At 40.7% G+C, this 26,913-nt stretch overlaps 2 protein-coding genes across 7 annotated transcripts in view; one reads left to right on the forward strand and one right to left on the reverse strand.

Moving 5' to 3' along the window:
• The first annotated feature begins 781 nt into the window (after nucleotides 1–781).
• napgb (N-ethylmaleimide-sensitive factor attachment protein, gamma b) lies at nucleotides 782–11,389 on the forward strand. Its single transcript, XM_036138510.1, has 12 exons — nucleotides 782–953; nucleotides 1,164–1,231; nucleotides 1,335–1,419; nucleotides 2,947–2,964; nucleotides 3,038–3,068; nucleotides 3,152–3,261; nucleotides 5,711–5,777; nucleotides 5,865–5,935; nucleotides 6,025–6,103; nucleotides 7,893–7,972; nucleotides 8,091–8,220; nucleotides 10,662–11,389. Exons 1-12 carry the CDS (start codon nucleotides 898–900, stop codon nucleotides 10,806–10,808), a joined length of 942 nt encoding a protein of 313 aa, XP_035994403.1. The 5' UTR covers nucleotides 782–897; the 3' UTR covers nucleotides 10,809–11,389.
• Nucleotides 11,390–18,721: 7,332 nt separating this feature from the next.
• LOC105932247 (piezo-type mechanosensitive ion channel component 2) overlaps nucleotides 18,722–26,913 on the reverse strand; it is a 148,437-nt gene continuing 140,245 nt past the window's right edge. For 3 of the 6 annotated variants that reach the window (XM_021320871.2, XM_021320874.2, XM_021320868.2), the window contains 6 exons: nucleotides 26,768–26,875; nucleotides 26,441–26,613; nucleotides 23,608–23,727; nucleotides 23,337–23,410; nucleotides 22,949–23,150; nucleotides 18,722–20,158 (listed from right to left, as the gene is read on the reverse strand). In XM_021320871.2, coding sequence (XP_021176546.2) covers nucleotides 19,906–20,158; nucleotides 22,949–23,150; nucleotides 23,337–23,410; nucleotides 23,608–23,727; nucleotides 26,441–26,613; nucleotides 26,768–26,875 — 930 coding nt within the window. In that variant the 3' untranslated portion in view covers nucleotides 18,722–19,905. The remainder of the gene's footprint in view (nucleotides 20,159–22,948; nucleotides 23,151–23,336; nucleotides 23,411–23,607; nucleotides 23,728–26,440; nucleotides 26,614–26,767; nucleotides 26,876–26,913) is intronic. The other 3 variants (XM_021320870.2, XM_021320873.2, XM_021320869.2) reach the window with 1 other exon arrangement.

Consider the following 26,913-nt stretch of genomic DNA (forward strand, 5'->3'; position numbering starts at 1 on the left):
GGATGGGGGGAAAAATAATATCAAGATATCAAATTGTCATTGCAGTGTACAGGATTAGATAAGATAAGATAAGATTAGATAGTCTTTATTGATCTCACATTGGAGAAATTCACTTGTCACATCAGCTCAATAGTCAGGAGTAGGAAAGGGTGCATCAATTATATACAGTGTATCTTTCAATTGATACAGTGTATCAATTATATACAGTGTATATATATATATATATATATGCACACATACATATGCCTACATACACATGTACTGACATATATTCACTTGGTGATAGCAGCAGAAGTTCTTCCAGATCATTGCACATGTTATAGCACAGTGTATTAAATAGATTATTGGCAATAATTTATAGCACATTAGTTATTGCCCAAAGTTATAATTATTGCACAGGGTATCAAATAGGTATTGCACAGTGAACCCATTAAATATTGCTGTTTTATTGTTTCATTCTTTTGTTCTGTGCCCTTATGGGGGGAAAAAACACTTCACTTTGTGAAGGAGTATTTGGATCACTGCAAGACTGGGAAAGGTTTGGGAAAGAGGAACCCGTTTAATTTATAGATTTTAGGCTTTAAAATAGGTTATTTTCTTTCTTTCTTTCTTTACTTTTTGTTTGCTGATAATTCTGCTTTTACCCCCCGGTAAATTTGGTCTAGGACCGCCACTGGTCCCAGCAGCAAGCAAAAGAAAACGCATCACAACACACAGCCGTTGCGTCCGAGCGCAAATCGCCTCTCGTGTCCTCCGCGGCACCCGTAGGCTGCGCCATCGAAGTGACGCTGCGGCCGAGGAGGAGTTCCTGTTAATCCAAACACAGACAGACGGGAGCAACATTCACAGGTTATCGTCGGTACCGGGACTGTTTAACGGCGCCGACTCGCCAACGGGATGGCAGCTCAGAAGATAAACGAAGCCCACGAACACATCGCTAAGGCGGAGAAATGGTGCGAAGCGGCGGAAACGCCATTTATTTATATTTTATTTTAACTGTGTCGGTGCAGCTAGCTGCTGGAAGGCCACCGCAAACCATCCTCACTGAATGCTGCGACGTTGACACACTTTTTAACGGGCTGTTGTTTCTCTGTGTAAACGCATGTCGATCACGATGTCCTGCTAATTAACTAATTAACTAACTGGTGGTTTGGGTTTTGTAGCCTGAAGACGAGTCTGACGAAGTGGAAACCCGACTTTGACAGCGCGGCGTCAGAGTACGCCAAGGCAGGTGAGGGCAGAACCGCGGCTGGACGCGGACAGAACCGAGGATTGTTTGTTTTTTTTGGTCGGGGTTAATAAGGAAACGTTGTCTGTTAATCTCCTGTTTGCAGCCGTGTGCTTCAAGAACGCAAAGCAGTACGAGCAAGCCAAGGACGCCTACCTGAAGGAGGCGGAGTACCACACGGAAAACAAGACGTATCCTTGGCTCGGCGGCACTGCGGACACCCTGTTCTAGCTTCAAACCGCAGCCCGTTTCTGTCTGTCAAGGTCTGGCTGCCTTCTCGCTCGTTCTTAGTCCAGATGTCGTGCCAAACGAGTAATCTGCGCCAGAATCTGTATCCCCTGCGTCGGGAGAGTGACCTCAGCAGTACAGCTGAGCAGCGGGGATGGACGACCACCTTGATGTTTATTGTTTATTATGGAGCTTAATTGTTGTGAGAATCCTCTTATCATAATCAACTGATGATGTTTACAACCTGTAAGACTGAGTGTGTTACCTTTATTTTTTGTTCAAACTGTAGTTGCACTGCTGGTGTCATGAGAGCATCGCTTATGTTTTATACTTTCTAACTAGGGCTGGACGATAATTCAATAACCGATCGATAGAAGTACATCGATGATGGAAGATAAGATATGCATTCCTATGCATTCTAGCCATGTAGGTTAATACTACAGTCATTACATCCTCCCAACCAATCACAACGCAAACCCAGGAACGCTCCGTCACCAAGCTCCGCCCCCTTCAAAGAGTTCAAAGAGCACACTTTTTTTTTAGAAACTTGTAGTTTTGGTAAAAAGTTGATTGAATAAAGGGTTGAGTTTTAATTCAGTGTTCTGTATCTAAAAATAGGTCGCTAAGCAACAGCATAAAATGACCAGGGCTGCATGTAAAACAATTCACAATATAAATACTTTGGGGCATTAAATGAGCCGAATGGAAAGTAAACATGTTGAGAATGAGAAATATATTCCAATATGTTTTGAATTTTTTGATAATTATCCATATCGATCCAATATGATTTCTTTTATATCTATATGCATTTTTTTCTATATCGTCCAGCCATATTTCTAATATGATGAAAATATTGTGTGTCCTTTGCAGCATCTCTGCCTCTCAATCCCGTTAAGTCAGTTTACTGTTAATTTAAGACAACTAGTGCCCAAAAAGAAATGTCCATGGGTCTGAAAATCTGTTCCTTAAGTGGGTCTATTTGCAAGGTTTTGTTTGTAAACTATTTCATTTTAACAAGCATTACAAATATATTTTTTGACGGTCTGTCTCTGGTGATGAGCTCCAAGGTCTTTGAGGTTGGAAGGCCTCCTTGCCATCACCCTAATCTTTGGCATATTCAACAGACTCTTTATCAGCTTCAAGTCATGACTATGCAGTACATTTTTCTGAATAAACTCGGGGTCTGAACAGAAAATTAGTGAAGGCCTTCAGAAAGATTTAAGTAATTTTCCTCGAGAGTCGAGACCTCTGATGATGAAGAAATGAGAGACCATAGCTTTCTTTGTTAATTTTTCACTAAAAACCAACACCTGGGGCTTTAAATCCTGTGCACTAATGTGTGCATTCCTACTTTTATTGATACTTTTATTCTAATCAAATGAATTGAGACATCAGTCATCGTCTAATTAAGCATCACATCTCGTACACATAGACAACTTCTGACATTCGTTGATGCATTCCTGTTGTGTTTTCCTTAACTTCCTCTTCAGACTCTTTCATGCTGCGAAGTAAGTATCATCTTTCCGAAGCTGATTTGTGTCCAGCTGCAAACATGAAACTTACTGTCCTCCTCTTCCTCAGGGCTATTGAGCAGGCCGGGATGATGATGAAGGTGAGTGGATGTTGCATAATCCACTAGGAGAAGGGGCGGGGGTATTTCTATGGTGTGGATTTTAACCTGTGTTGTGGCAACAGGAGCAAAAGAAAATGCCAGAGGCCATCCAGTACATAGAGAAAGCCTGCATGATGTACATGGAGAATGGGACCCCTGACACGGCTGCCATGGCCCTGGACCGCGCTGGAAAGTAAAACAAACTTTATTCTCTCCTTAGAGAAGCATCAGAGTGAACTGACCATCGTTCAGTGACAACATCTGGCACACTCATGCTTAAAAGCTATACTTACCTGTTGTCATGGTTTGTTGCATTACAACCACAACCTTTAATGCAGGGATGTAAAACCCGAGTCTTCAATGGCCGATGCCCTGCAACTTTTAGATATTGTGCTGGTCCAAGAATAACTTGAATAAAATGGCAGATCCACTTGGGTGTTGTCCAAGCTCACAGCCATCATGGACAACACCTCTCACCCACTGAGCTATATAATACACTGGAGTGCTAATCGCCCGCTGTTAGAACGAATCGCTTTGAAGCCACCAGCCGCCATATTGGTACTCCCTATTTCCCCCCAGTAACAAGGGAATATGTGCGCTACAGCATCGAATTACGAGGATTTTCTCATGTTCAGGGGGGGCTTAAAACTTTTAAAATGTCAAATGCCATATACTTTTATGCTATGTTCTAAAACTATCAAGTACTGAGAAAGTCATGTGCTGAAATATTTTGCATTTTATTCATTTAAATATATATATATATATATATATATATATATATATATATATATATATATATATATATATATATATATATATATATATATATATATATATATATATATATATACATACACACATATATTTAATATGAATAACATGTAAAATATTTCAGCACCTAATTTCCTAGTAGTTGATATTGTTAGTACATCCACTGACTGTAGAATTACCTGTGAAATGTTTTCACTCAGCCAGAAAACTGCTTGTTGTTGCAACCAAATCCTATGGGATTCTGTGAGTGTAGAGAGCAGCAGGATGGCGGCCAGTGACTTCAGTTTTTCGGCAAAATCAGCACTCAGTGTATAATATAGCTCAGTGCTTTCACCCCCTGCATCAGACTGTAGAGGAGCTGAGCAGCTCCTTTGGTGACGGACTTATACAGCCTGTTTGTAAAAAGGAACGCTACTGCAGGTCATTCATCCCTGCTGCCGTCAAACTTTACAATGCTGCACCATAACTGCAATAACTTGTGCAATAACTAATGTGCAATTACTATTTAATACCCTGTGCAGTAACCTGTGCAATAATCCTGTTAAATAAGAGACTTCAGCTGTTATCGTTATCTCACTACCTCACTGTTTTTCTTTACCTGGTACCACTTTAATGTACAACGTCAAATCCAAATGTATATAAGTCACCTTAAATGTACATAAGTCAATCTGCTTTATATCTTTTTTTTTCCTCAATCCACTGTATATATGTGGACGCACTGTATATACCTCATGCACCTTTTCCTCCTTTTGGCACCTTCTTTTGACTATTGAGCCGATGTGACTCGTGAATTTCTCCACTGTGAGATCAATAAAGTCTATCTTATTTTATCTTACGTAATAGTGGCAGTACGCCGGCCCCAATGGGATTTAGTGGGATTTTCATAAGATAGGGCCAGTTGCTGGTTTTAAGTTTCAAAATCTGCCATCCTCACAATTTAAAGCTCTTTTAACGAGATTCCAGGGTAAGTGCCAGAGTGAATGGAGCTTTCTGGGCCTGTTTGGAGCCTAGAGTGCTGGCTCGCTGTCAGTTAGCAGGTTGAAAGAAGACTTTTTTTTTTTTGTTCATAATACAATCATTTCGGCTTATTTGTAGCATTGGTTATCTGTCATACAAAACATTTTTCGATTCATTTAAAAAAAAAAAATCCAATTTTGGTCTAATTTGACCAGAGCACCTTCTTTCACATGTTCACTATTTCCTCTCCATGGCTAACAGCGAACTGAGCTTCTTTGGCTTTCTTGAACAATCTCGGCACTCTTGCATTAAGGCCAGATTCTTTTTGGAGCATACAACCAGTAGTTGTCGTGTTTCCACCCGAGCTTTGGATCCCTGCGGCTCCTCCAGAGTTACCATGGGCCGTTTCTCCGAATAATGTCCTCAAGTTTGCAGTGGTGCCATAATCATTCATCTTCTAATGATGTTTTGAACGTGGACCATGATATGTTCAGAGACTAGAATATGATTTTATAAGTTACCCTAACATGTCCCGGGCTCAATTCTTTCTAACTAGGTGACATCAGAGGGCATTTGGTTGCATCGGATTTTCTTTTAGGGGTTATTAATGTTAAGGTGACCGAATGAAAATAAATAAAAACACACTGGATTGGTTACATTTTCAGATTTTCTAGAATGTAGAGTATTTTGAAGACTATGTATCCCTTTACATCCGTTTCACAATTTTGCACCACTTCGTGTTTGTGTATCACATAAAATCCCCCTTGAAATGCAGTCAGGTTTGAGATTGTAATATATCCAAATGAGAAAACATAAGGGCCATGAAGACCTTTGCAAAGCATCTAGTCATGAAAATAACTGAAGCACACAGCAGGTTTTCCTCTGAACTAAAGCCCGTATTTTTCCCTCCTCAGACTTATAGAGCCCATAAATCTAGAGAAAGCTGTTGACCTGTATCAGAAGGCGGCAGGAGTATTTGAGGTGAGAATTTCACTAGACGTTGAATAACTGAGGTTTTGGTTATTTTCCTGGTGTTTAATAGCATCTCTCTTTCTGTTATTTCTGCAGAATGAGGACCGTCTGCGTCAGGCAGTGGAGCTGCTGGGCAAAGCCTCCAGACTCCTGGTCAGGTTAAAAAGGTGAAAGAAATCCTGGTTCCTTAGTTTTTAATAGACTTAAAACCTAGGAATGTGAGTTAGCGGCTGTTTTGTTTCCTCTCCCTAAACAGGCTGGACGATGCTGCAGTCGCCCTGCAGAAAGAGAAGAACATGTACAAAGAGATCGAGAACTTCCCCATGTGTTTTAAGGTGGGTCAACTAGGGCTTCTGGTTCTAAATATAACCTGATGTGTTCTGGAAGGGAAGGCAGTCAGAACTGTTGCTGGTTTATTTTTATTTCTATTTATCGGTTGGAGCAGAAACAAGTTAATGAGCGCTGACCTCTGCTTCATTTAGGCAGCGTTTAATATACGCTCCTAAACCGTCTGGAAACGTCTGGATTTGGGACTATTTTCCTTCTCCAGGATAGAATGTAAACGGAAAACGGGCTGAAGCTCAATATTTGTATTCCTAGGTTTCAATCGCTGTCTGATTATCCACATGAAGAGTTTCTTCAAGCCACTTGCTTTATGCGTTATGACGCATATTTCTGTTACATGACGTCCGGCCTGGAGTTTATGATTATAGACACGCCACCATCCATTTATCTGCTTATCCATCCACTCCGTCCATCTTCATCCAACCTGCTTTCATCCATTGCCCATCAGTCCATCCATAGTTTGGGTAATCCATCCATCCTGTTGACCATCCCATCTGCTTATCTGTTTAGCCATTCCATTTTTCTTTCTGTTTCCTCATCCAACCACTCATCCATTCTTCAGTTCTTTCATCCGTCTGTCGTTTCATCTATCTGTCTGTCTGTCTGTCTTTCCTGATGTTCCTCTAGCCGTCTGTCTGTCTGTCCTTTTGTCCTGACGTTCCTCTAGCTGTCTGTCTGTCTTTCCTGATGTTCCTCTAGCCGTCTGTCTGTCTGTCTATCTGTCCTTTTGTCCTGATGTTCCTCTAGCTGTCTGTCTGTCTATCTGTCCTTTTGTCCTGACGTTCCTCTTGCTGTCTGTCTGTCTGTCTTTCCTGATGTTCCTCTAGCCGTCTGTCTGTCTGTCCTTTTGTCCTGACGTTCCTCTAGCCGTCTGTCTGTCTGTCTATCTGTCCTTTTGTCCTGATGTTCCTCTAGCTGTCTGTCTGTCTGTCTTTCCTGATGTTCCTCTAGCCGTCTGTCTGTCTGTCCTTTTGTCCTGACGTTCCTCTAGCCGTCTGTCTGTCTGTCCTTTTGTCCTGACGTTCCTCTAGCTGTCTGTCTGTCTGTCTGTCTATCTGTCCTTTTGTCCTGACGTTCCTCTTGCTGTCTGTCTGTCTGTCTGTCTTTCCTGATGTTCCTCTAGCCGTCTGTCTGTCTATCTGTCCTTTTGTCCTGACGTTCCTCTAGCTGTCTGTCTGTCTATCTGTCCTTTTGTCCTGACGTTCCTCTAGCTGTCTGTCTGTCTGTCCTTTTGTCCTGACGTTCCTTTAGCTGTCTGTCTGTCTGTCTGTCTGTCTTTCCCGACGTTGCTCTAGCCGTCTGTCTATCTGTCCTTTTGTCCTGACGTTCCTCTAGCTGTCTGTCTGTCTGTCCTGACGTTCCTCTAGCTGTCTGTCTGTCTGTTTGTCTTTCCTGACGTTCCTCTAGCTGTCTGTCTGTCTGTCCTGACGTTCCTCTAGCTGTCTGTCTGTCTGTCTGTCCTTTTGTCCTGACGTTCCTCTAGCCGTCTGTCATTTTGTCTCTCCAGCAATCATGTCCTCCCTCTGTGGTCCATGATCTTTTCCCCTCCCTCTAGTCATGCTGTCGTCCCTTTAGCCACCCATCTGTCTCCGTCCTTCATTCCTTCCTACCAACCAACCACCGTCTGCTTTGCATTTATTGTAAACGTGGAGGAACTCAGTTTAAAGCGCAATAATAAAAGCAAACCCAGGTTTGTGTGACTAACACTGACTTCAGGTCGGCCTGATGACGAGGCAGACAGGAGGTTTTATTTACTGAACGTCTCCTCTGACCGCCTAGAAAACAACAGCCCAGGTCCTGGTCCATCTCCACCGAGGCGACTACGTGGCAGCCGATAAATGTGTCCGGGAAAGCTACAGGTACGGAAACGCTCTCAGCCCGCCGCCTTTAGCCGCTCTCTGCGTTCATGAGTCCCCTGTCGCCTCCTGAACCGAGGGGGGGAAAGATGGTATAAAACGTTTTGGGTTTCTCCTCCAGTCTGCCCGGCTACAGCGGGAGTGAAGACTGCGGCGCGATGGAGACGCTGCTGCAGGGCTTCGACGAGCAGGACGAAGAGCAGGTCTATCGCGTGTGCAACTCGCCTTTGCTCAAGTACATGGACAACGACGTGAGTTCCCATGATGAGGACAGGGTTCTGCAAAAGCATTGGTTCGCCGTGAGGTTTTCCTCAGACATCGGTGTGATTTGTTGGGATTTCTTGTGATGGACAACACAGTAGAATCTAGCTGAACAGAAAGCAGTGCTGCTCGAGTCTTTCCACAGATTCAGGAGCAGATTTAGGTGTGGTCTTTGACTGGGCCACTCCAGCACATAAACACGGCTGGATCTAAACCGTTCCCCGTAGCTGACTGTGGTGGAGGCTTACCTCCCAGCAGGATAACAACCCTGAACCTGCATCAGAGCCAGAGGCGCATCAGTCAAACCTTACTTTTCATGCAGACGTGTGTAACTCAATGCGCTTTACAGGAATAGAAACAGAAGGACAGGCGGTTAACCACTAGAGAGACGCACAACGACACTTTCCAGTTAAGTAAACGGAGGGATGAAAACACAATTACATTGACTATAAAAAAAAAAAAAAAGTGTGAGGAAAATCAAGAAGTTATAGAGCACAGGTGTCAAACTCAAGGCCCACGGGCCAAATCCGGCCCTCAAGAGCCAAAAAAAAAGCATATCATGCCATAAAGTAGAGGCATATATCCTTTTAAAGTGTAAAGTGTAAGTGTAACTCACCACACTATCAACTTTTTTTTCAGATAAACTGTATAAACTGGACCTAAGGGTGCTACTTTTATGTTGCTGTGCATTTTTTATACTTCTATCTGAACTGGAATGAAATTATGAAATGAAAAGTATCGTCTATACACGTGCAACCGGCCCTTTTAATGACTTCATGACGCCAAAGTGGCCCCATATATAAATGAGTTTGACACCTCTGTTATAGAGGATGAGGAACTGTGGAAACGCCTTTGTGGAGATGAGCAAAAATAAAAACGTGTAGATGGATGTTAATTATATAAGGACAAAGATAAAATCAATAAAATCTGTGAAAGCAATAATCAGGAGCCGTACAAAAACAATAGCAGGTAAACAGTGCTTGTTAGGTGAGTCATATTTGTTTCTCAGGTTATGATATTTAAAACTGGCCTGTAGACCAACCCTAGAAGCTTGAACACATGCTTAGGGTCATTATCCTGCTGGAAAGTGAACCTCCACCCTGGTGCTCTATGCATCTCTCCTTCCACTCTGACCAGCTTCCCTATCCCTGCTGAGGAATAGCATCCCCACAGCATGATGCTGCCACCACCATGTTGAACCTTGTCTTGAACTGTAAGATGTTCCAGGCTTAAAGTATTGTTTTAAAGCCTAACCCCGCTTGTAACGTCTCCACAGCTGACCCCTCCCTGCTGTGTTCTCTGGTCTTCGTGATGTGGTTTGTTCTCTGATATTCTCCAGGCCTTCACAGAACAGCTGGATTATAACTGAGATTAAGGCCTAGTCCACACGTAGCAGGATATCTGGGCAAAATGAGACGTTTTTTTTGCGGTTATGCCTTTCAGCCACACATAAACGGCTTTCTACGTCTCTTAAAACAAATTATCCTAAAAACTCCAGCCATAAAGGAAATTTATAAACGCTCCGGTTTTGAGCCTGTGTGTGTGCGCGCACATTAAAAGATTAATATTAATGTCCGTCACATAACGGTCTGTTACGAATCTTGCTGCGCTGCGTCACAGATGTGCCACCATTCTTTATACACTTGGCCGGACAGTGGAGTTAAAAACAACATGGTCTTGAGTTTTATTAACTTTATTTTCTAATATGGTGTCTAAAAAAACCAAACCTCCCGGCGTCACGATTAATTCCTAATAGGAAGTTGTGGTTAGTTTGAAGGATTCTGATTGGCTGACAGAAGTTTTAGTTTTGTGGTACACTGCCCCCTATGTGTGTGGCGGTTTGGTGTGGATGAAAACTTTTCTAAAAATCCTCCTATATGTATGTTGTTGTTTTTTAAAACAGTGTAGGGGAGACATTAGGTTAATTTTTAAACCCAGCCACGTGTGGATTAGGCCTAAATTACACATAACTGGACTCTGTTTTCACATCAGGTGTCCTCAGAAGGCAACTGGGTTGTATTTAGGGGTATCAAAGTAAAGAGGACTGATTTAAAAAAATAAATAAATGCACGGCACACATTTGAGTGCTGTCGTTTAAAAATCTTGAAAACCTTGCATCATTTTCCTCTCACCTCACAAATTGTGCCATAATTTGTGTTGTTCTGACACTTAAAATCTCTGTAAAATTTGGCAAAATGAGGAAGTTTGAGAGTTCGATACATTTCCACTGCATCATTCTACAAACTTGTCTAACTTATCATAGCTGAGTACCAAAAAGTTCCAGTAATGTAAAAACTTGTTTAACGACTTAATAAGCTTGCTTCTCCCATTATAGCGCCACTAATTCTCTTTAAAAGGTGATCTAGTTAATGGTTACGTCTCCGAAGTGGTAATTAGAGATTGTTTTTAAGCCTCTCTTCTTTATTTCCAGTACGCCAAATTGGCCATTTCCCTGAAGGTCCCCGGAGGAGGAGGAAAAAAGAAGAAGGCCCCCGCTGGTCCACAAGGGGGCGCCGACGGGGCGCCTGCATCTGCAAAGGATGAGGAGGATGATGAGTATGAGGGCGGGTTGTGTTAACCTCCACCCATACGATCCACCAGAACGTCCGCCGCGCTTCAGACCTTTTCAACCCCAGACGGTGGCCTGTTTGATCTTTAACAGGCTGAATAAAAGGAGAAAAAAAAAAAAAAACATTTCCAGCTGTTGTCGCGGAGGAGTGAATATTAGGCCTCTGAGTTTGTGTTATTCTTCTGCCTGGTGTATGAACATGTCCCGCTTCTGTGTCGTCTCGGTGAAGCTGTACATTTTTGCCGTTATTGTCTGTGGGTAGATCATTATATGTACGCTCAAAACCATAGATACCCTAAAATGCGGCTGGATCAGCGAATCGGTGTTTTATTTGTACAGAGATAATTTATTCAGTATTCACGGCAGCTGGAAAATGACGCGGGGAGCTTTATGCAATCACACTGATAACGCATGTTTGAAACGGTCATGCAAAATCAAATGTAACCTAATAATATAAATCCCGGACCACCCTGTTGTCTCCAGCATCGGTGGTTATATAAAACGAGAAGCTTTTATCCAAATGTACACTAAGTTTGTTCCTCTACTTCAAGGTGTGTGTGCTATGTTAGAATAAAAAGAATTATAGCCCTGTGTGTACTGCCAATTTTTTTTATGTTTAAATCAGAGCAAGCTATATAAAAAATAAAAGGGACCATGGAGTGATTTTCATGTCAGTAATGTCAGTTTATAATTATAAATAATCAGACATTAGGTTTATTAAGACGATAAAGTGGCTGTTTACATTTTTTATTCATCTCCTTTTCTTCCCACTCTTTAATTGCTCAGCCATCTTCTCAAACTTTGCACACTTCTCAATAAACTTTTCTGTTTTGTGGCCCTCAATGCTCTTGACTTCCTTTAACGACTTAGCAGATTTTCCACATCAGAGTCTTAACGGCAGTAGCAGAATGGCCTCGGGCAGACATGTAATGACTGCGCAGCGTCCCAAGACCTTTCCATCTTTGATGAGGCTAATGCTTTCTGTCTGTAAAAGTGATATTTAAAGTGCATGCATTCATGCTGCTTTTGTGATGCCTCCCGTCCTAAACGACGCTGCGGGGGTGCATTAGGAGGGAACTGGACTTGTATAAAACAACGGTTATTTCAAGGGAATTTGTTTCTGTCTTGTTTGAAACATTTTGATGTCTGTATGAGCGATCCCATTAGAATAAACATTTTAAAGGTCCTAAATTGTTTCTGTTGAGTTTATTTTGTGTATAATTATATCAAAGAGCACAAATTTGGTCCAAAATATGTTTAGCTGTATAACTCATGGGGTTTAGTGCTCAAGAATTAAGGTTTCTGCAAACATTTAAGGGATTTCTATTCGCTGTTTACAAAAGCATAAATCTGTGATAAATTCAGCTGCCCTCTACGTAAAGATGGTCTTCACTGCAGGCCGCAAAACTGGGTGGGGCTGTGTAGTTGAGATTACACCCCATGCCCTATTGTTGATGTGGTTTGTAATTTTCCTCTGTTAATTCTTTAGTTAGAAATTCAATCTTCATGTGCCATGGCAAAACCTCTTTTAGTTAAAAAAACAACTTTTTATTGTTTTGTTTCGGTATAATTTTCTGTGTCAGGATTATTTTTTTAGCTACAAGTCAAAAATCATCAAAATCCACAGAAATACCCAACATGTCTTCATGCATCTAATGATTTGTCTCTATCCGATCAATTTGTGGAAGATTGTCCAAAAGTTCGGGAAACAGAGTGGGCGGGGCTAGATACTTTACCACGCCCCTAACTTATGATTGGCTCTTTTTCCTCCTCTGTTGCTTCCTGCTTGTACTTTCAGTTCTAAACTCAATCATGCCTCAAAGTGATTGGACAGTGACCAATCAGGGCAGAGCATTGAAGGTAGCGCGCTATCTGATGAAACACATAGCAGGGCAATTAAGAATCAACCAATCACACTGATTAGTGGACGGCGTTGCATTTCTAGCTCCGCCCCCAACTAACGTGACCACTGAGCTATATAATACACTGGAGTGCTGATCGCCGTCTGTTAGAACGAGTCGCTTTGAAGCCACCAGCCGCCATATTGGTACTACAGCATCGAATAACGAGGATTTTCTCATGTTCAGGGGGAGCTTAAGACTTTTAAAAGGTCAAATGCCATATACTTTTATGTTCTAAAAATATCAAGTACTGAGAAAGTCATGTGCTGAAATATTTTGCATTTTATTAATTTAAATATATATATATAACATTTATAAATATATAAATAACAATATACAAAAACATATATTTACATATGTGTATACATATATACATATACACATACTTATATATACATATATATATATATATATATTTAATATGAATAACGTGTAAAATATTTCAGCACCTAATTTCCTAGTAGTTGATAGTGTTAGTACATCCACGGACTGTAGAATTACCTATGAAACGTTTTCACTCAGCAAGAAAACTAACAGCAAAATCAGCACTCCAGTGTATTATATAGCTCAGTGAACGTGACACGTTCCTAATTCTGTCCATCTGATCCTTTAGTTACAAACAATCGTACGCACCTCAAATTGATTGGATAGTGTCAAATCAAACTGAACAATCAGAGGACAAACTGTTTTATTGACTAATTTCTAAGGTAGGCCTACATGTGGTAATAGACCACAAAAACTTTAAGAATCAAGAAAAAAAGTTTAAACCAACCCTGCTGCTGTGAAAATGTATTTAATTATTGATGTCCCTTAAATAATATTATTGAAAAGTCAATTTATTTCAGTAATTCAGTTTAAACAGTAGAACCCACTAAATGTCTTCATTACACATATATTTCAAATATTTAAATTTTTACAATTATTCCTCAGTTATTGAAATCCTAAAATCCAGTTTCTCAGAAAGGTTGTATATGAAACTAAATAATAATAAAAACATTAACAGAATAATATTTTACTACATGTTTCTTCTGTGCAAAACATGCATCCGGTCCTTGGTCAGGGTTCCTTTTGCTTGAATTACTGCATCAGTGCAACCTGCCATGGAGGCGATGTGCCTGTGGTTCTGCTGAGGTTTAACAGAAGCCCAGGTTGGTTTTATAGCATTTTTTTTAGGGGGGGGGGGGGGGAGGGCGCTTGCCCTCTTCGAAGGTTGCAAATACCTGGTTTGATCGCCTCAGGCTGCCACTGTGGGTCCCTGAGCAAGACCCTTAGCCCTAGATTGCTCCCTGGGCGCTGAGATAGCTGCCCACTGCTCCCTAAGGGATGGGTTAAATGCAGAAGACAAATTTTATTGGAATGCACAATTGCAATGACAAATAAAGATTTCTTCTTCAACTTCTCTGTATTGTTGGGTCTTTTGTCTCTCATCCTTCTCCCAGCAATACTCAAAAAACTTGCATTCCCTGCCTCTCTGCTACTACACTTTTTCCTCCCACTCAAGTTTCAATCAATAAAAACTGGACAGCAGCTTGTTTAGCAATTATCTTTTCTGGCAAACCATCCTTGTAGGGGCCGTCATTGACTTTCTGATGGATAACTGTCAAACTAGCAGTGTTAAAACCTTTTTTTTGGTTTAAAAAAAAAAACATTATCTTAATGGTTGTAATGTTTCACATAACTTTCTGACATGCTGAATTTTGGATTTTCCTTAGCTGTAAGACAAAAATCATACAAATTCACAGAAATACATTAATAAATCTATTTTTCATTGAATTACTGAAATACTCTTTTTTATATTTTTTTAAATGTATTGAGATGGGGTTTTTTGTGAGCTAACATTTACAATATTTTGAGACCCATTATTCATCTAAAAACTACATTTTACAGTTTATTCCTATTTGTTTTAATACGGAATTGTGATTAATTACAAAGCTAGAATTGACAGGACATTACTTTCCAGTCTTTAAATTGTAAACCTAAAGATTATAACTTAAACACGGAAGCTAATATGCTTTTAAATATGAATTTATGTTAGGTTTCTATTGTGAAGTTAACAAAGGGCCAAGCGGTGAAGAAAATTAAATCCTTATGACATGCGGAGTCCAGCAGTGACAGAGCAATATCTCTCATCTGATTGGTCAGTTTGATTTGTCACTGTCCAATCAGTTTGAGGCACAACTTGCACTCATAACTCAAGTGACTCACGCAGAGAGCAGCTGATTTACACACAGATTTGTGCTTTGAATCTATATTCAGATATTAACAAACCAAATCACAGAAACAAATCTTCCCAATGTTTGCATGTCTACGTTATGTCATATGGTTTCAACTCAAATTTGACAAACAAAATGTTTCTGACCCAAATCTGCATCAATCTATTCATAATATTCAGAGGTAACAATGTTAGCAGGCAAATACAGAAATCCTTGTCCCGAGTGCCACTCTGAAGGTCATTCTGGATCTGGCTTTAGGTCTCCTTCCATTGGTTAGCATCCTGAAAGTCTCCAGAGGGTGGCATCCATGAGCCACCTCCATCACTCGTCTAAAGAACGTCACTTGATTCCTTTCAACAGAGAATCGGCTCCTCAAGTACAGCTCGAGTTTTAGCTCTTTACAGCTGAGCCCTAACCACTCTGTGGCTTATTTTGGCAGCTTGCATGTAGGATCTTATATACTGGGTCATGATCTATTTCTCTGGACCGTAGGAGGATGTTGGAACATAGATAGGTTGATTAACAAAGAGACTGACACCATCCCCTCCATGACTACACCTGGGGATCCTGTCCATGAAGACTACAAACAGGATTGGTGACTCTGGTGGAGTCGACCTACATTCTGGTCAGAACACAGACACAGTTGTTGCTTCGGTTATCCAGGAACCGGATCTACCAGCTCTCCATATCCTGGTAGCAGTGGACTGATTAAAATAACACCAGACCTGATGGGTGGTTGAGGGAATGCAACAATCACCGACTCTACCACAGTTCTCAGTCCCTTGGAGCCAATAAAAAATCAAACATCTGCAAGTTTCCCATTAACTTATGGCAGGTGCTTGAAGAAAACCCTGAAACTGCATGGAGGAAAGAAAGAAAACAAGGAAGGACACGAGAAAGGAAAGAAGGACATGTGAAAGGAAAGGAGGGACACGACACGAGAAAGAAAGGAACAAGACATAACAAAGAAAGGAAGAACACGAGAAGGAAAGGAAGGACATGAGAAAGGAAAGTGACATGAGAAAGCAAGGAATGAGACATGACAAAGGAAGGAAGGAAGGAAGGAAGGACAGTAAAAGGAAAGACACATGAAAGGAAAGGAGAGACAAGAAAGAAATGAACGAGACACGACAAAGAAAGGCAGGACCTAAGAAAGGAAAGGAAGGACAAGAAACGAAAGAAGGGTAATAGAAAGGAAAGAAAGACAAGAGAGAAAGGAAAGAATGATGAAGGGAAGCAAGGTAAGAGGAGGGAAAAGTAAGAAGGAAAGAGCAAGGAAATGAGCTAGGGAGGAAAGATATAAAAGAAAGAAAAAGATAAAAAAAGAAAAAAGCAGAAATAAAGAAAGGAAGGAAAGACAAGGATGGAAAGGAGGAAAGAAATAACATTAGGAAAGATGTAAGGGTAATAGGGGAAAAAAATAAATAAAAATTAGGACATAAAGAAGGAGGTAAGAACACCAGGTCAGAACCAGGAGGGAACTGAAAAAGGAATGAATGAAGAACACGAAGAATAGAAAGGCGAAGGAAGAAACAGCACAAGAAAGAAAGCAAGGACTCAGAGAAGGTAGGAAAGAAGGATGGACACACGTATCAGACAACTGGATCGGAAATAAGGTCTAAAAACACTTTTCAGCCTTCCACTGTTTGTAGGAAACCTGGAAGGTGTCTAACATAACTGCTAATTGGCTTTAGCTGTGAGTCGCTCTCTGTGTCTGAGAAAACAATTAAGCAGAAAGCCGTCCAGCAGCATTTTATCATCTGTTCCATCCACCAAACGTGTAGCGTTCCCTTCATGTGGCCTTTAGTGCCAGAAAAAAATATTCGTGATACAACTAAATACATTACCTCAATTTTGTTTTTCGAAGCAACCAGTTGTTGGCCAATTAATTAACAGTGGAGTAGATACCTGCTGAAGAAACCAAGGGTTCTGATTGGCCAGTTTGTTTGACTAGCACTACAGTCAGCTAATCATTTTCTGTCAACTAGATCTTTAATTAAAGTCAATTAAGATACTTGAGACAAACAGGTTAGACTCAGATGGTTTGGAACTAGGACTGAATTCTCCTGCTTTGATACAGTTCTCTTTTCTGTTTTTGTAAAAAGTAAACTAAGAAAGAAACATTCTTCTTTGTAACATTCATAACTTTGAAGATAAATGTTGACCATTTAAGGGAAATGTTTGAGGTTTGGTTACTTAAGAAATAAAACATTACATTTTATGTTTTAACAAAATAAATAAACCTCAGAGTTTTTATCATGATACTTTACTGGTGTCAATCAGTCAAAACTGTAATTCAGTATCATTTACTTTGATCAACCAATACTTGATGGCTGGTTTTAATTGTGGAAAAAAGCTTAAAAATGCAAATTGCTGATAGGTAACAGTAGCACATTAGTTCTTTAACTAATTTCCTTTTACTTTTTTTTGTTCAAGAAGTGGTTTGAGTTTGATAAAACCCTCTGAGCATCACAAACAGACGACATCACTAAGTCCCCATCAGTTCATCCATAACTAGGATAGCTCCAATTTCAGTTCACCCGGGTTAATATGAATTAATTCATGTTCACAGTTCAGCACATCGACTTCCTGAACTACATTTTGTCTGTAAAAAAAAAAACTTCATAATACACATCATTTAAAATAAAGCAAATGCATCATCCCGTTGTCCAGCATCTGTTTTCTGTTGATGTGATGCTTTTATCATATGAAAACGATATGGAAATTTTGCACAGCGGTCCATGTAGACTAGCTTATAATTGCAGTCACCTTTAACTCTCCTAAGTACCATCAAGTCAACCAAGATTTGCCAAATGTTTGTAGCTTTGCCCTTTAAACTGTTTTTGCACAGAAACCCAGAGTAATACTGAATAAATGTCTGACGCTGACAGCTGAAGTTGTCTTGAACAAAAAGGCATAAAGACTCACTCGCTGCACGTTTTTCATAATTTTACAGGAAAATAAAGATATAGGACACCTGTATACAATTTTGATTATAAGGGAATTGTAAACTCTGTTTGAGCACATTATGCGACAATATCTTCAGCTATTGAAATAAAAATCTGTGCTGTTCGTTTGGATACTTCCCTACAAGAGGGTACGATAGAGCAGTTAAGAGTTGCAGCTTTCTTGCTCATCTTTGCTGTATATCTCCTTCCTATAAACCATAGACTCGGAGTGCAAAACCCCTTCAGTTTTGAGGATGAGAATATACTTACCTATAAAGCGAAGCCGAAAGGGAGGCTTGTCAAGTTTAAACGACATTGGTTTTTGGCTATATTATAAAACTGGGTCTGAACAAACATCTGAACAGCGCCTCTGCTGCCTGCATGTTCTCACTCGGCAGTCGCTCAGCACTCACCTTGAGGGAAAATGCTGTGACTACTTTTCCCAGGAAATGTCCAGTTTGCCCCGAAATACACAGTGTAAGTCATTTGTTACCTTAGAATAGAGCACAGTTTAATGGTGCTAGTTTGTACATGACAAAGTGCTGAGCTCTAAAACCTTTTAAATTGTTGAAGTGCCAGAGGCAGAAACACAAACTAGCATCACAACCCAGCTCAGAACTGTAGCAAAATTGATTCACACCAATTAAGTTTGATTTTTGGGTAATGTAGGGGGAGGGGAATGGTTGACCCCTGATAACTTCTGCAAATTTATTATCTTTACAAGGATACTTGCACAAATAAAAATGTCTGCAGCACAAACCCTTCACACCAGTTGAAGAAGGTGGAGAGAGCCTACTTCATTCTGGTCCAATGCACAGGATCCCGCCCTTTATCTCCTCGTCCAAACAACAGCACGAAAACCTTTTTAAGACATCTTTATTTGCACATCTTGTCACATCGTCTTAATATACAGCTACAATTTCACATTTCATTCCTCAGCGACCTGTCCCTTTCAACAGCATGACCCCCTGTATGTACATGTTTTGAAAATTAGTCATGGCAATAGTTAGGTTTTTCTCTCATGCTAAAATGTTATTTAATGCATAGTTTGGACCAAAGGGCTCGTGTCTCAGCCCTTTTTTTTTAATTTTTTATTTTTATGAGGAAGCATTTCTGCTTCTGGATGCATGGCTGTGGCCCTCACAGCTTTCTGTGTGTTTTATGAGTGTTAAAGACAGCGAGGCCCGTGGGTGATAGAGAGGAAGAGTCATGACGATTCAGATTGAGTGGATGTGGTTGATTGGCAATAATGTCATTCTTTACGAAGAACCCTCCCCCCCCCCTTCCCTGTGTGCAGTAAACAAACTTGACTTCAGTCCGTCTAATTATATTTCATGCCATTTAAATAGTTTTCACCTTTTCTACAATCTCACATTCTTTTAGATCCGTTAAAGCCTACATATACGACGCGTACGACGAGTATCTGTGAAAACAGGTCTTCCTGAGAAAGATGTGTGATTCGGAACAGTTTCAGTTCTTCTCATACAAACAACATAAGGCAGGAAAGTCTCAGAGTAGTTTAAATCTTTTGATTTCAGAGAGCCTCTCTCGAAAAGAAATGTAATGTTTTTGGTCACAAATGGCTTTTTTTTTTTTTTTGTGTGTGTGTGTGTGTGCTCCCATCCTTGAAAGCCTTGCAGAGGCGGGAGCTCAACGTTGCACATTCCTCCCCGATCCAAAGGTTCCAGGTGGAGAGAGTCTCAGATTGTGCTCGTTTGGTCATCACTGTGCACATGCTTGTCAGTGGAAAGCCCTTAAAACAGTAATGCTGCAGCCACGTCTTACACCTTACGACCTACTGAGCAGTAGTAACAACTTTTGCAGCAACAAATTTGTCCTCCACGTTCGGAAAAGGAGGCGGTCAATGTTGCAGCTCTTCATCCCTAACATGTAAAAAGTACCAGTTTTGAAAATGGGGGTTTCTGTGTGGACCCACTGCCGTCTGGACTCACACTAGGCCCTCAGCTGCTTTTTGTGCACAAGCAGTGATCACACAGTTCCCCCTGAACAGCTCTGAGCCATCTTCATTCGTTAATCTCCCCTCTCATTGAGTTTTCTCCCGGGTCCACTTGATCATTGTCTCCGGCGAGCGGTAGAGGAAGATGAGCTTGGCGTACATGTCCTCCTCCAGGTCCAGCTCGCCCGTCTCTCGGACCAGGAAGATGTCGGTGCACAGCTTGAGGATGCGGTCCACGTTGGGCAGCTCCTCGAACATGATGGTGTGGGAGATGCCGCTGAAGAACTCGCGCACAAACTTGCCGATGACCAGAACAACGGAGGCGTACAGGCCCATAATTCTAGAGGAGCATGAGGAGACAGACATTTCCAATATTGGTTAGTTAGAGAAATCAAGCAGGCGTGTTTGAATTTCACCAAATAGCATATCTTCGTTATAGTAACGCCTGAGACACTCTAAACCAGGGGTGTCAAACTCATTTTGGTTGAGGGGCCGCATACAGCTTAATCTGATCTCAAGAGGGCCACATGAGTAAACTCACTGCAAGATTAAATAGAACTAATAAATGTGGACTTGTTGTTGATTTTTTCTATTAAATTAATTTCACTTTTACACAATATATTATGAATAACCTCAGCGTTTTTAAGAAAAGTATGTGCAATTTCAACAATACTTTTACTCAGTTAAACATTTACTTAAGTGCATTATGCATAAGAACTGATCACAGTGATTATACAATGTTAAAAAACATTTATTCACATTTTTTGGAACTTAAAAACACTGTTCTGCATGACAAAATACATCAAACAGATAAAAATTGGGAAATTATTTAAATTTTTCCACACCTGAAGCTTATTCTGCTAATTAAAACACAGCGCCCCTCGTGGACAATATAGGAACTGCATATTTTCAATTAAACAAAATACAACAACACATGCACAGCCACATGTGGAGGTTACATCCACATGTAGCCTCACCGAAAAGTTTGAGAGTAAAGATGAAACTGCACCAAGACAAAGGAGCCTTAACAGGCTCTGTAATATCTCCACGGCACACCAGCGAGTGGCGCTGTAATACTGCCACAGAATTAAAGAAGGAAGAAGAGCAGGGCAAAAACAACGGCTGCATCCGAAAAGGTCTAATTGGTATGGACTCTATATTCAAAGTGGAAGCGCGTCAGCATTCAAAACGATAAATGCTGTCTGAAAAGTGCTGTTAGTGAGGAATTAGGTGGGAAAAGGAGCCTGTATGCTTCCTTAGTTCCTTTTGCACAGGAACCTCCCAATGTCTCTTACTGGTGCTAAGGAGCCACACTGCAAAAACAGAACTAAAAATAAGTAATATATTCTTAAAATTTGTGTATTTTTCCTTGATTTGAGCAGGTAAATAAGATGATCTGCCAATAGAATAAGATTTTTCCACATAAAATAGGAACATTTCATCTCCATCATCTTATTTCAAGTGCAGGATGTCTAATTATCTTATTTTAGGGGCCAAAATACTCATTCCATTGGCAGATAATCTTATTTACCTGCTCAAATCTAGGACAAAAACACAAATTTTAAGAACATTTTACTTATTTTTAGATCCGTTTTTGCAGTGCATAAGGAATCCCACAATCCTTTGCGTGACATGACGTATAAGCCCATCCTACCTCACAAAGATTAACGAAAAAGGAAGACAGCACGCCCTCTGCAGTGGAAGAACTGCAGAGTTGAAGGATATCTGAAATCTTCACAGCCGTCAGAAGCTTCTTTCCTCCCCACAATAGAGTTCTTACTGTTGAGTTCATGAAAGGTCAAGGAATAGGAGCTAAAAGCTATTATTAGAACATTTTGGACGCAGCAGAGGAGCAAAATGTGTTGGTGTATAATCCACAATAAAATGAGTAGTGTCTGAAACACAACCGTAACTCATAAGTCCAACGTTGCTCTTTGTGTTAGCATATACGTGTGAAGGGGTAGGCGAGGTCAAGGTTGGCTCGCATGCACAAGCTGCCAGGCTTCAAACTTTTCCAGTCTGGGAGCAGGTTTCAAATGTTGCCTGCTTCGCGGCCGCATTGTCTGGAGGGGATCCCCTCTCCGACTTAAAGGTTTGTATACAGCCAAACCCGTCTTCATGTGGACAGGGCCGGAGCATTAATGAACAGCAGAGTTTTTGTTAACAAAGTTTGCTAACAGGAATGTGCCAAAAGGTGAGGTGAGCTTATTTTATTTTTCCCAAAGATCCAGCTTTGCAGGAGTGGATGAGCTTGGTGAAAGTGTGTATTTCTACCCACCCATAAAAAACAATGTTCTCTGTTCTCACCATGCTATCACAGTGCCTTCTTTCTTGCCTTTAAGGTATGGAACAACCCAATAAAGACAGATAGACCGTGAGGTCTCAGTTGTCCAGAAGATTGAAGTGTCTGCTGATGCCCGCCTTTAAAAATAGATCAAACAACTTTCCAGATAGTCGAACAATTTTACCTTCGTAGTTTATATCCCACCCCCTGCTCCCCTATTTTATGAAGCCCCTAAAAGGTCTTCCTCCAGGATTGTTCTGCATGTAGCTCCGTCCATCTTCCTTTCAACTCCCCACAGCATCATGCTGCCACCACCATGTTTCACAGCAAGGATGCCATTCTCTGGGTGGTGTTGGTGTCATTTCCCCACCACACATACAGCACTTGGCAGTTGGTTGTTTTAGAGAAAAAGGGCTCAGAAAACAAACACATGCAACAATTGTCATATTTTTGTTTCTAAAGCATCTGAAAACAATGCTTCCTTTACTTTCTACTCTGTAACTCTGGGATTCCTTAGATAGGATTTTTTTGACCAATCTGTATAATCTGAGCCAATCTGTATAATCTGATTGAATTTGACTTTGTAAAGTGCCTTGAGGTGACATGCTTCATGAATTGGCGCTATATAAATAAAATTTAATTGAGTCAAACTCTCCACTTCCTGTTGGTCTGTCACATAAAATCCCAACAATCTCAGTTTTTATTCATCATGTTGATGGTAAAGGAAATTTCCCAGATTTAAAGTGTTTCTTAAACTATTTATGCTGTAACTCTATCGCACTCACTTATATCGATGCATTTTAAACATCAGTTGAGTTAGGAACAACTTTGTTTGTCGTCACATACCCGTATCCGGCCAGAAAGCCCAGACTGGGTGGGCTGACTTGGTCACTGAAGACATAGATCTGCAGACCGACTTCATGTTTTGCCGTGGTGGTGTCTATGAGTCCGGCCTGAAGCTGGTTCACGATCCACCATTCCTGGATCTGTCCAGAGGAATTGTCAGCTCGCTTCAAGGTGAGGGAAATATCAAACATGTTGTCATCACCTGTTAGTATGAGAAACGTACAATCAGGAAGCCATCCATTGAAACTGGCTTGAAAAAAATCACTGACAGTTTCATAATTAATGGAAAGGGCGATTAGGTTAATTATGTGGAGATCTTTTCATGATTATGACTCTTTGGTCGTAACCTAATAAAGTAAGAACAACTGAGTGTTGAAAATTTGCTGACCGAGCTGCTCGACGGGCGTGGCATCCGAGTCACTGGGGGCTCGAATGTAGCGAGGTATGAACTTTGGGATGGTCCTGCAGAGAAGGAAAACCCATTAGCCATGTTGGAGTTATTCTCTATACTGTTATTTGTGTTTAACTATCTTGATTCTGTCTTAAAGTTTGTAAAAAAAAAAAGCCACTGAATATACGGAGTAACACACTGGACTTGAGGGTTTTTGCATCGGCAGCAGAAAAAGGGACGTAACCTGCAAGGAATGAGATTTACTTACACTTTAAAGTCACTCGCTGTCCCATTTAGAAGCATAATGAGATCCCGCCTTGTGTCGTTTCCCAGAGACATCACATTTTTCCCAGATGCCGTTTCAGCTTTGGCACCAAGACTGAGGTTTCTGGCAACAGGGAAGTAAAGTAAGAGCATTAAGGTCTCAGAAAAAGTAACAAAAAGATGCCAAATGCATGAAAAATAAAGTAGAAGGGAAGATATAAGTCATGTAAAGACAGCATAAACAAAAATGGAAGATTTGCTTTAGATTGTCTCAGGGATCTCCTGCAAGCAGGCAGGAGGTAAACAGGATGTGTGTTAGATGTCAAGACCAAGGGTTGACAAAAATCATTAAAATGTAAGTAAATATACAAAATGCTGCTCTTAAAATGAAAATGTACGTACATTATACCCTGAGTAAATGCTTTTTGGAACCAACTTTGCTGCAATTACTGCTGCATGTCTTATGCGATTATGCCTCCATCATGTTTGCATATTCTAGAGACTGAAATCTTTCTGGCAAATCTTTGCAAAACGGCTAAAATCTGAATGAGCTCGACACATGGGGAGCAGCTAACGACAGTGACAGGTGGCCGTCTTTTGACATTTTCAAAGCAGTCCGTGACAGACAAGGCATCAAGGATGAAGAGTTAAATATTTAGCTGGAATTGACTAAAATCTTGCTGTTAAATCTACTCTACAAAAGCAAACACAACAACCTTGGGTTCATCCTGTATTACAGACAAGGAAACAGCATGGAGAACATCATCACTTGATGGCGGACCTCAAGGCTGCCATTTTATGTGTCTATCGATAATCACTATGTGAAGTGTTGTAAAGGAAAGCCGGATACAGCTAAAATTATGTTTCCCTCCATGTTGAAAGTGGTACAGACTGCATTGTGTAGCATACTCTCCTCTCATTGGTTAGTCAATGAAACCCGCGCTGGTTGGTTGCAACGTCAGTGACGAAGGTAGAGCATTTTTCTGCTTTCTTGTGTCGCGTCATAAGCCTGTGTGTGCACATCTACGTGTACAAACTTAAAATTTCACAAAACATGGATTGTTTTTGCGACGTCGCCTCCTGTGTGTCGAGCCCATAAGTTTGGACACAGAGCGTCTGAGAACAGTAAGTTTCAAGTCTTCAGTTCTCAACTAGATTTAGGTCTGGGTTTTGATTGGGCTGCTTTTATCTAAATTAGTCTACTGTAGCTTTGACTGTATGTTTAGTTTTGTTGTCCAAATGGAAGCTTCAGCTTCAGCAAGGAATTATTGGAAAAATAGCGGATGATTCATACAGACACAAGGGCTACGTTCACACTGCAGGTCTTAACGCTCAATTCCGATTTTTTTTGTGAAATCAGATTTTTTTTTCCAAATATATGCGACTTGTATGTGATCTCCTGTGTGAACTGAATGTGTTCAACCTAAATGTCCCGCATGCGCACTGGAGGACGCGATGACGTCACACGTAGCAAAGCGTGCTCAGTGTTTGCAGAAGTAAACAAGGATTATAATGCTGGCGCGCATTTTGCGGTCATTAATTTATTTTCTAACCGGAGCTTTTTCTCCATTGACTGCTCTCCTCATTGTAGTGCGCTATGGGTGTCGTCTTTCTTCCCGCTTCTGCATAGCAGGACGCAGAATAGTGACGATTGTCGAGTATCTGTGACGTACAGGTCGGATAAATGCGACCCGGCCGTACAGACACAGGTCGCATTTGAAAAGATCAGATACGTATCGGATTCAGGACCACATATCCAAGTGGCCTGGGTCGCATTTGAAAAAATCAGATCTGTGTCATTCAGACTGTCATAAAAAGATCAGATACAGGTCGCATATGGGCAAAAAAAATCGGAATTGGGTCACTTCAGGCTGCAGTGTGAACGTAGCCTAGGTACGTCACAGATGTGACTTACATACATATACAGTGGAATGGCTAGATGGAACGGTCAGTTATTGCGGAGCAGCATGCACACTTAAACAGTCTTGGACACCATGCAATTACACAATCTACCAGATAACAACCGAGCGGTAACACATTTTCTACTGACAACATGTGAGGGGTGTGTCCCTGTGGATCTATAAAAAGCTAATGTATCATTCTTCCTAATTCCTTTTTCCCGTATCGATACCTGTCAAGAGCCTCAGCGCTGATCAGTAAACCTTTCTCTGGCTTGTTTAGAATAAAAGGGTTAAAGTATAGTTTTCAGTTCTGAGAGTTGTTCCTTCCAAAATAAATGTTATTATTAAGTGTGATAGCTTCTGGGGAAAATGGCCAGGGGTCCACCAAGGCGTCTAACCGGTGATAGGGTGTGGTAACTTCCATTAACTGCTTTGAATAGCTGTAACAACCTGTACCTTCATCCAACAGGACTTTGCTTGATCTTTCACAAATTTCAGCCCACTTTTAATCATTTTCAGAACAAAAAAATCTTATCGACTATACATTGTATGCGATGTTGAATCTGATCTATGAATCAGGAATATCGCGGTTTGCGCACTGAACAGAGTATGTGAAAAAGCACGCAAAAATACACCCAAAATACAAACATCCAATGGCTTTCTTTTGTTAAAATGTATTCAATCTTTACAAGAAAAATATTTCTCTTTACCTTTTTTAGATTTTAAAATTAAATTGTCTGGATTGAGTGGAACCAAAGTCCAAATTCCTTGTTGTATGAAGTAACTTGGCAATTAAAATTGATTTTGACCACTTTAAAAAAAAAAATTAAGATTGAATCTGAAAGCAATATACAACAAAAAAATAGGGCAATTTAAAAGTAATGCGCAGCAAAGTATGCAGCTTGCTTGTATCTGGTAGCAGTTGTCAGTCAGTACCTTTGCACAGACCAGGAGACGGTGATTGGGAAAACTTTGTCATTGGATCCCAACATCTCTATCAGGTTGAGTCTGCTGGGCGGGCTGATGGTCCACAGAGAGTTAGAGCTGCCTTTCAGCTCCGCGATGATCAGGTCCTCTGCAAAGTAGGTCTCCAGCCACTGCAAGGCCATCTGACCGCAGCAGGAAAACGAAAGCAGTTTCAACTCGCAGAGCAAGTTTAAGCATACGCATGAATCAGTTATTATAGAAAGAGTCATGGGTGGATCAGTAAGGCAGCGTTAAACACAATAAACAACGTTTTATATTGTTGGTTTATATTCTTACGTTTGTTTTGGACTCGTCGGTGGTTATAAATGCTTTCTTAAAGTACTCAAATTGTTTGTCTTCCACAATGTGGAGTTGTTGTTGTTGAGCACTCATGGTGAAGATGGGCTGTGAAAAGATAATTACAATGTTAAATCCATCTCTGA

The sequence above is a fragment of the Fundulus heteroclitus genome, chromosome 6 (genome assembly GCF_011125445.2).
Source record: "Fundulus heteroclitus isolate FHET01 chromosome 6, MU-UCD_Fhet_4.1, whole genome shotgun sequence".
Taxonomy (NCBI): domain Eukaryota; kingdom Metazoa; phylum Chordata; class Actinopteri; order Cyprinodontiformes; family Fundulidae; genus Fundulus; species Fundulus heteroclitus.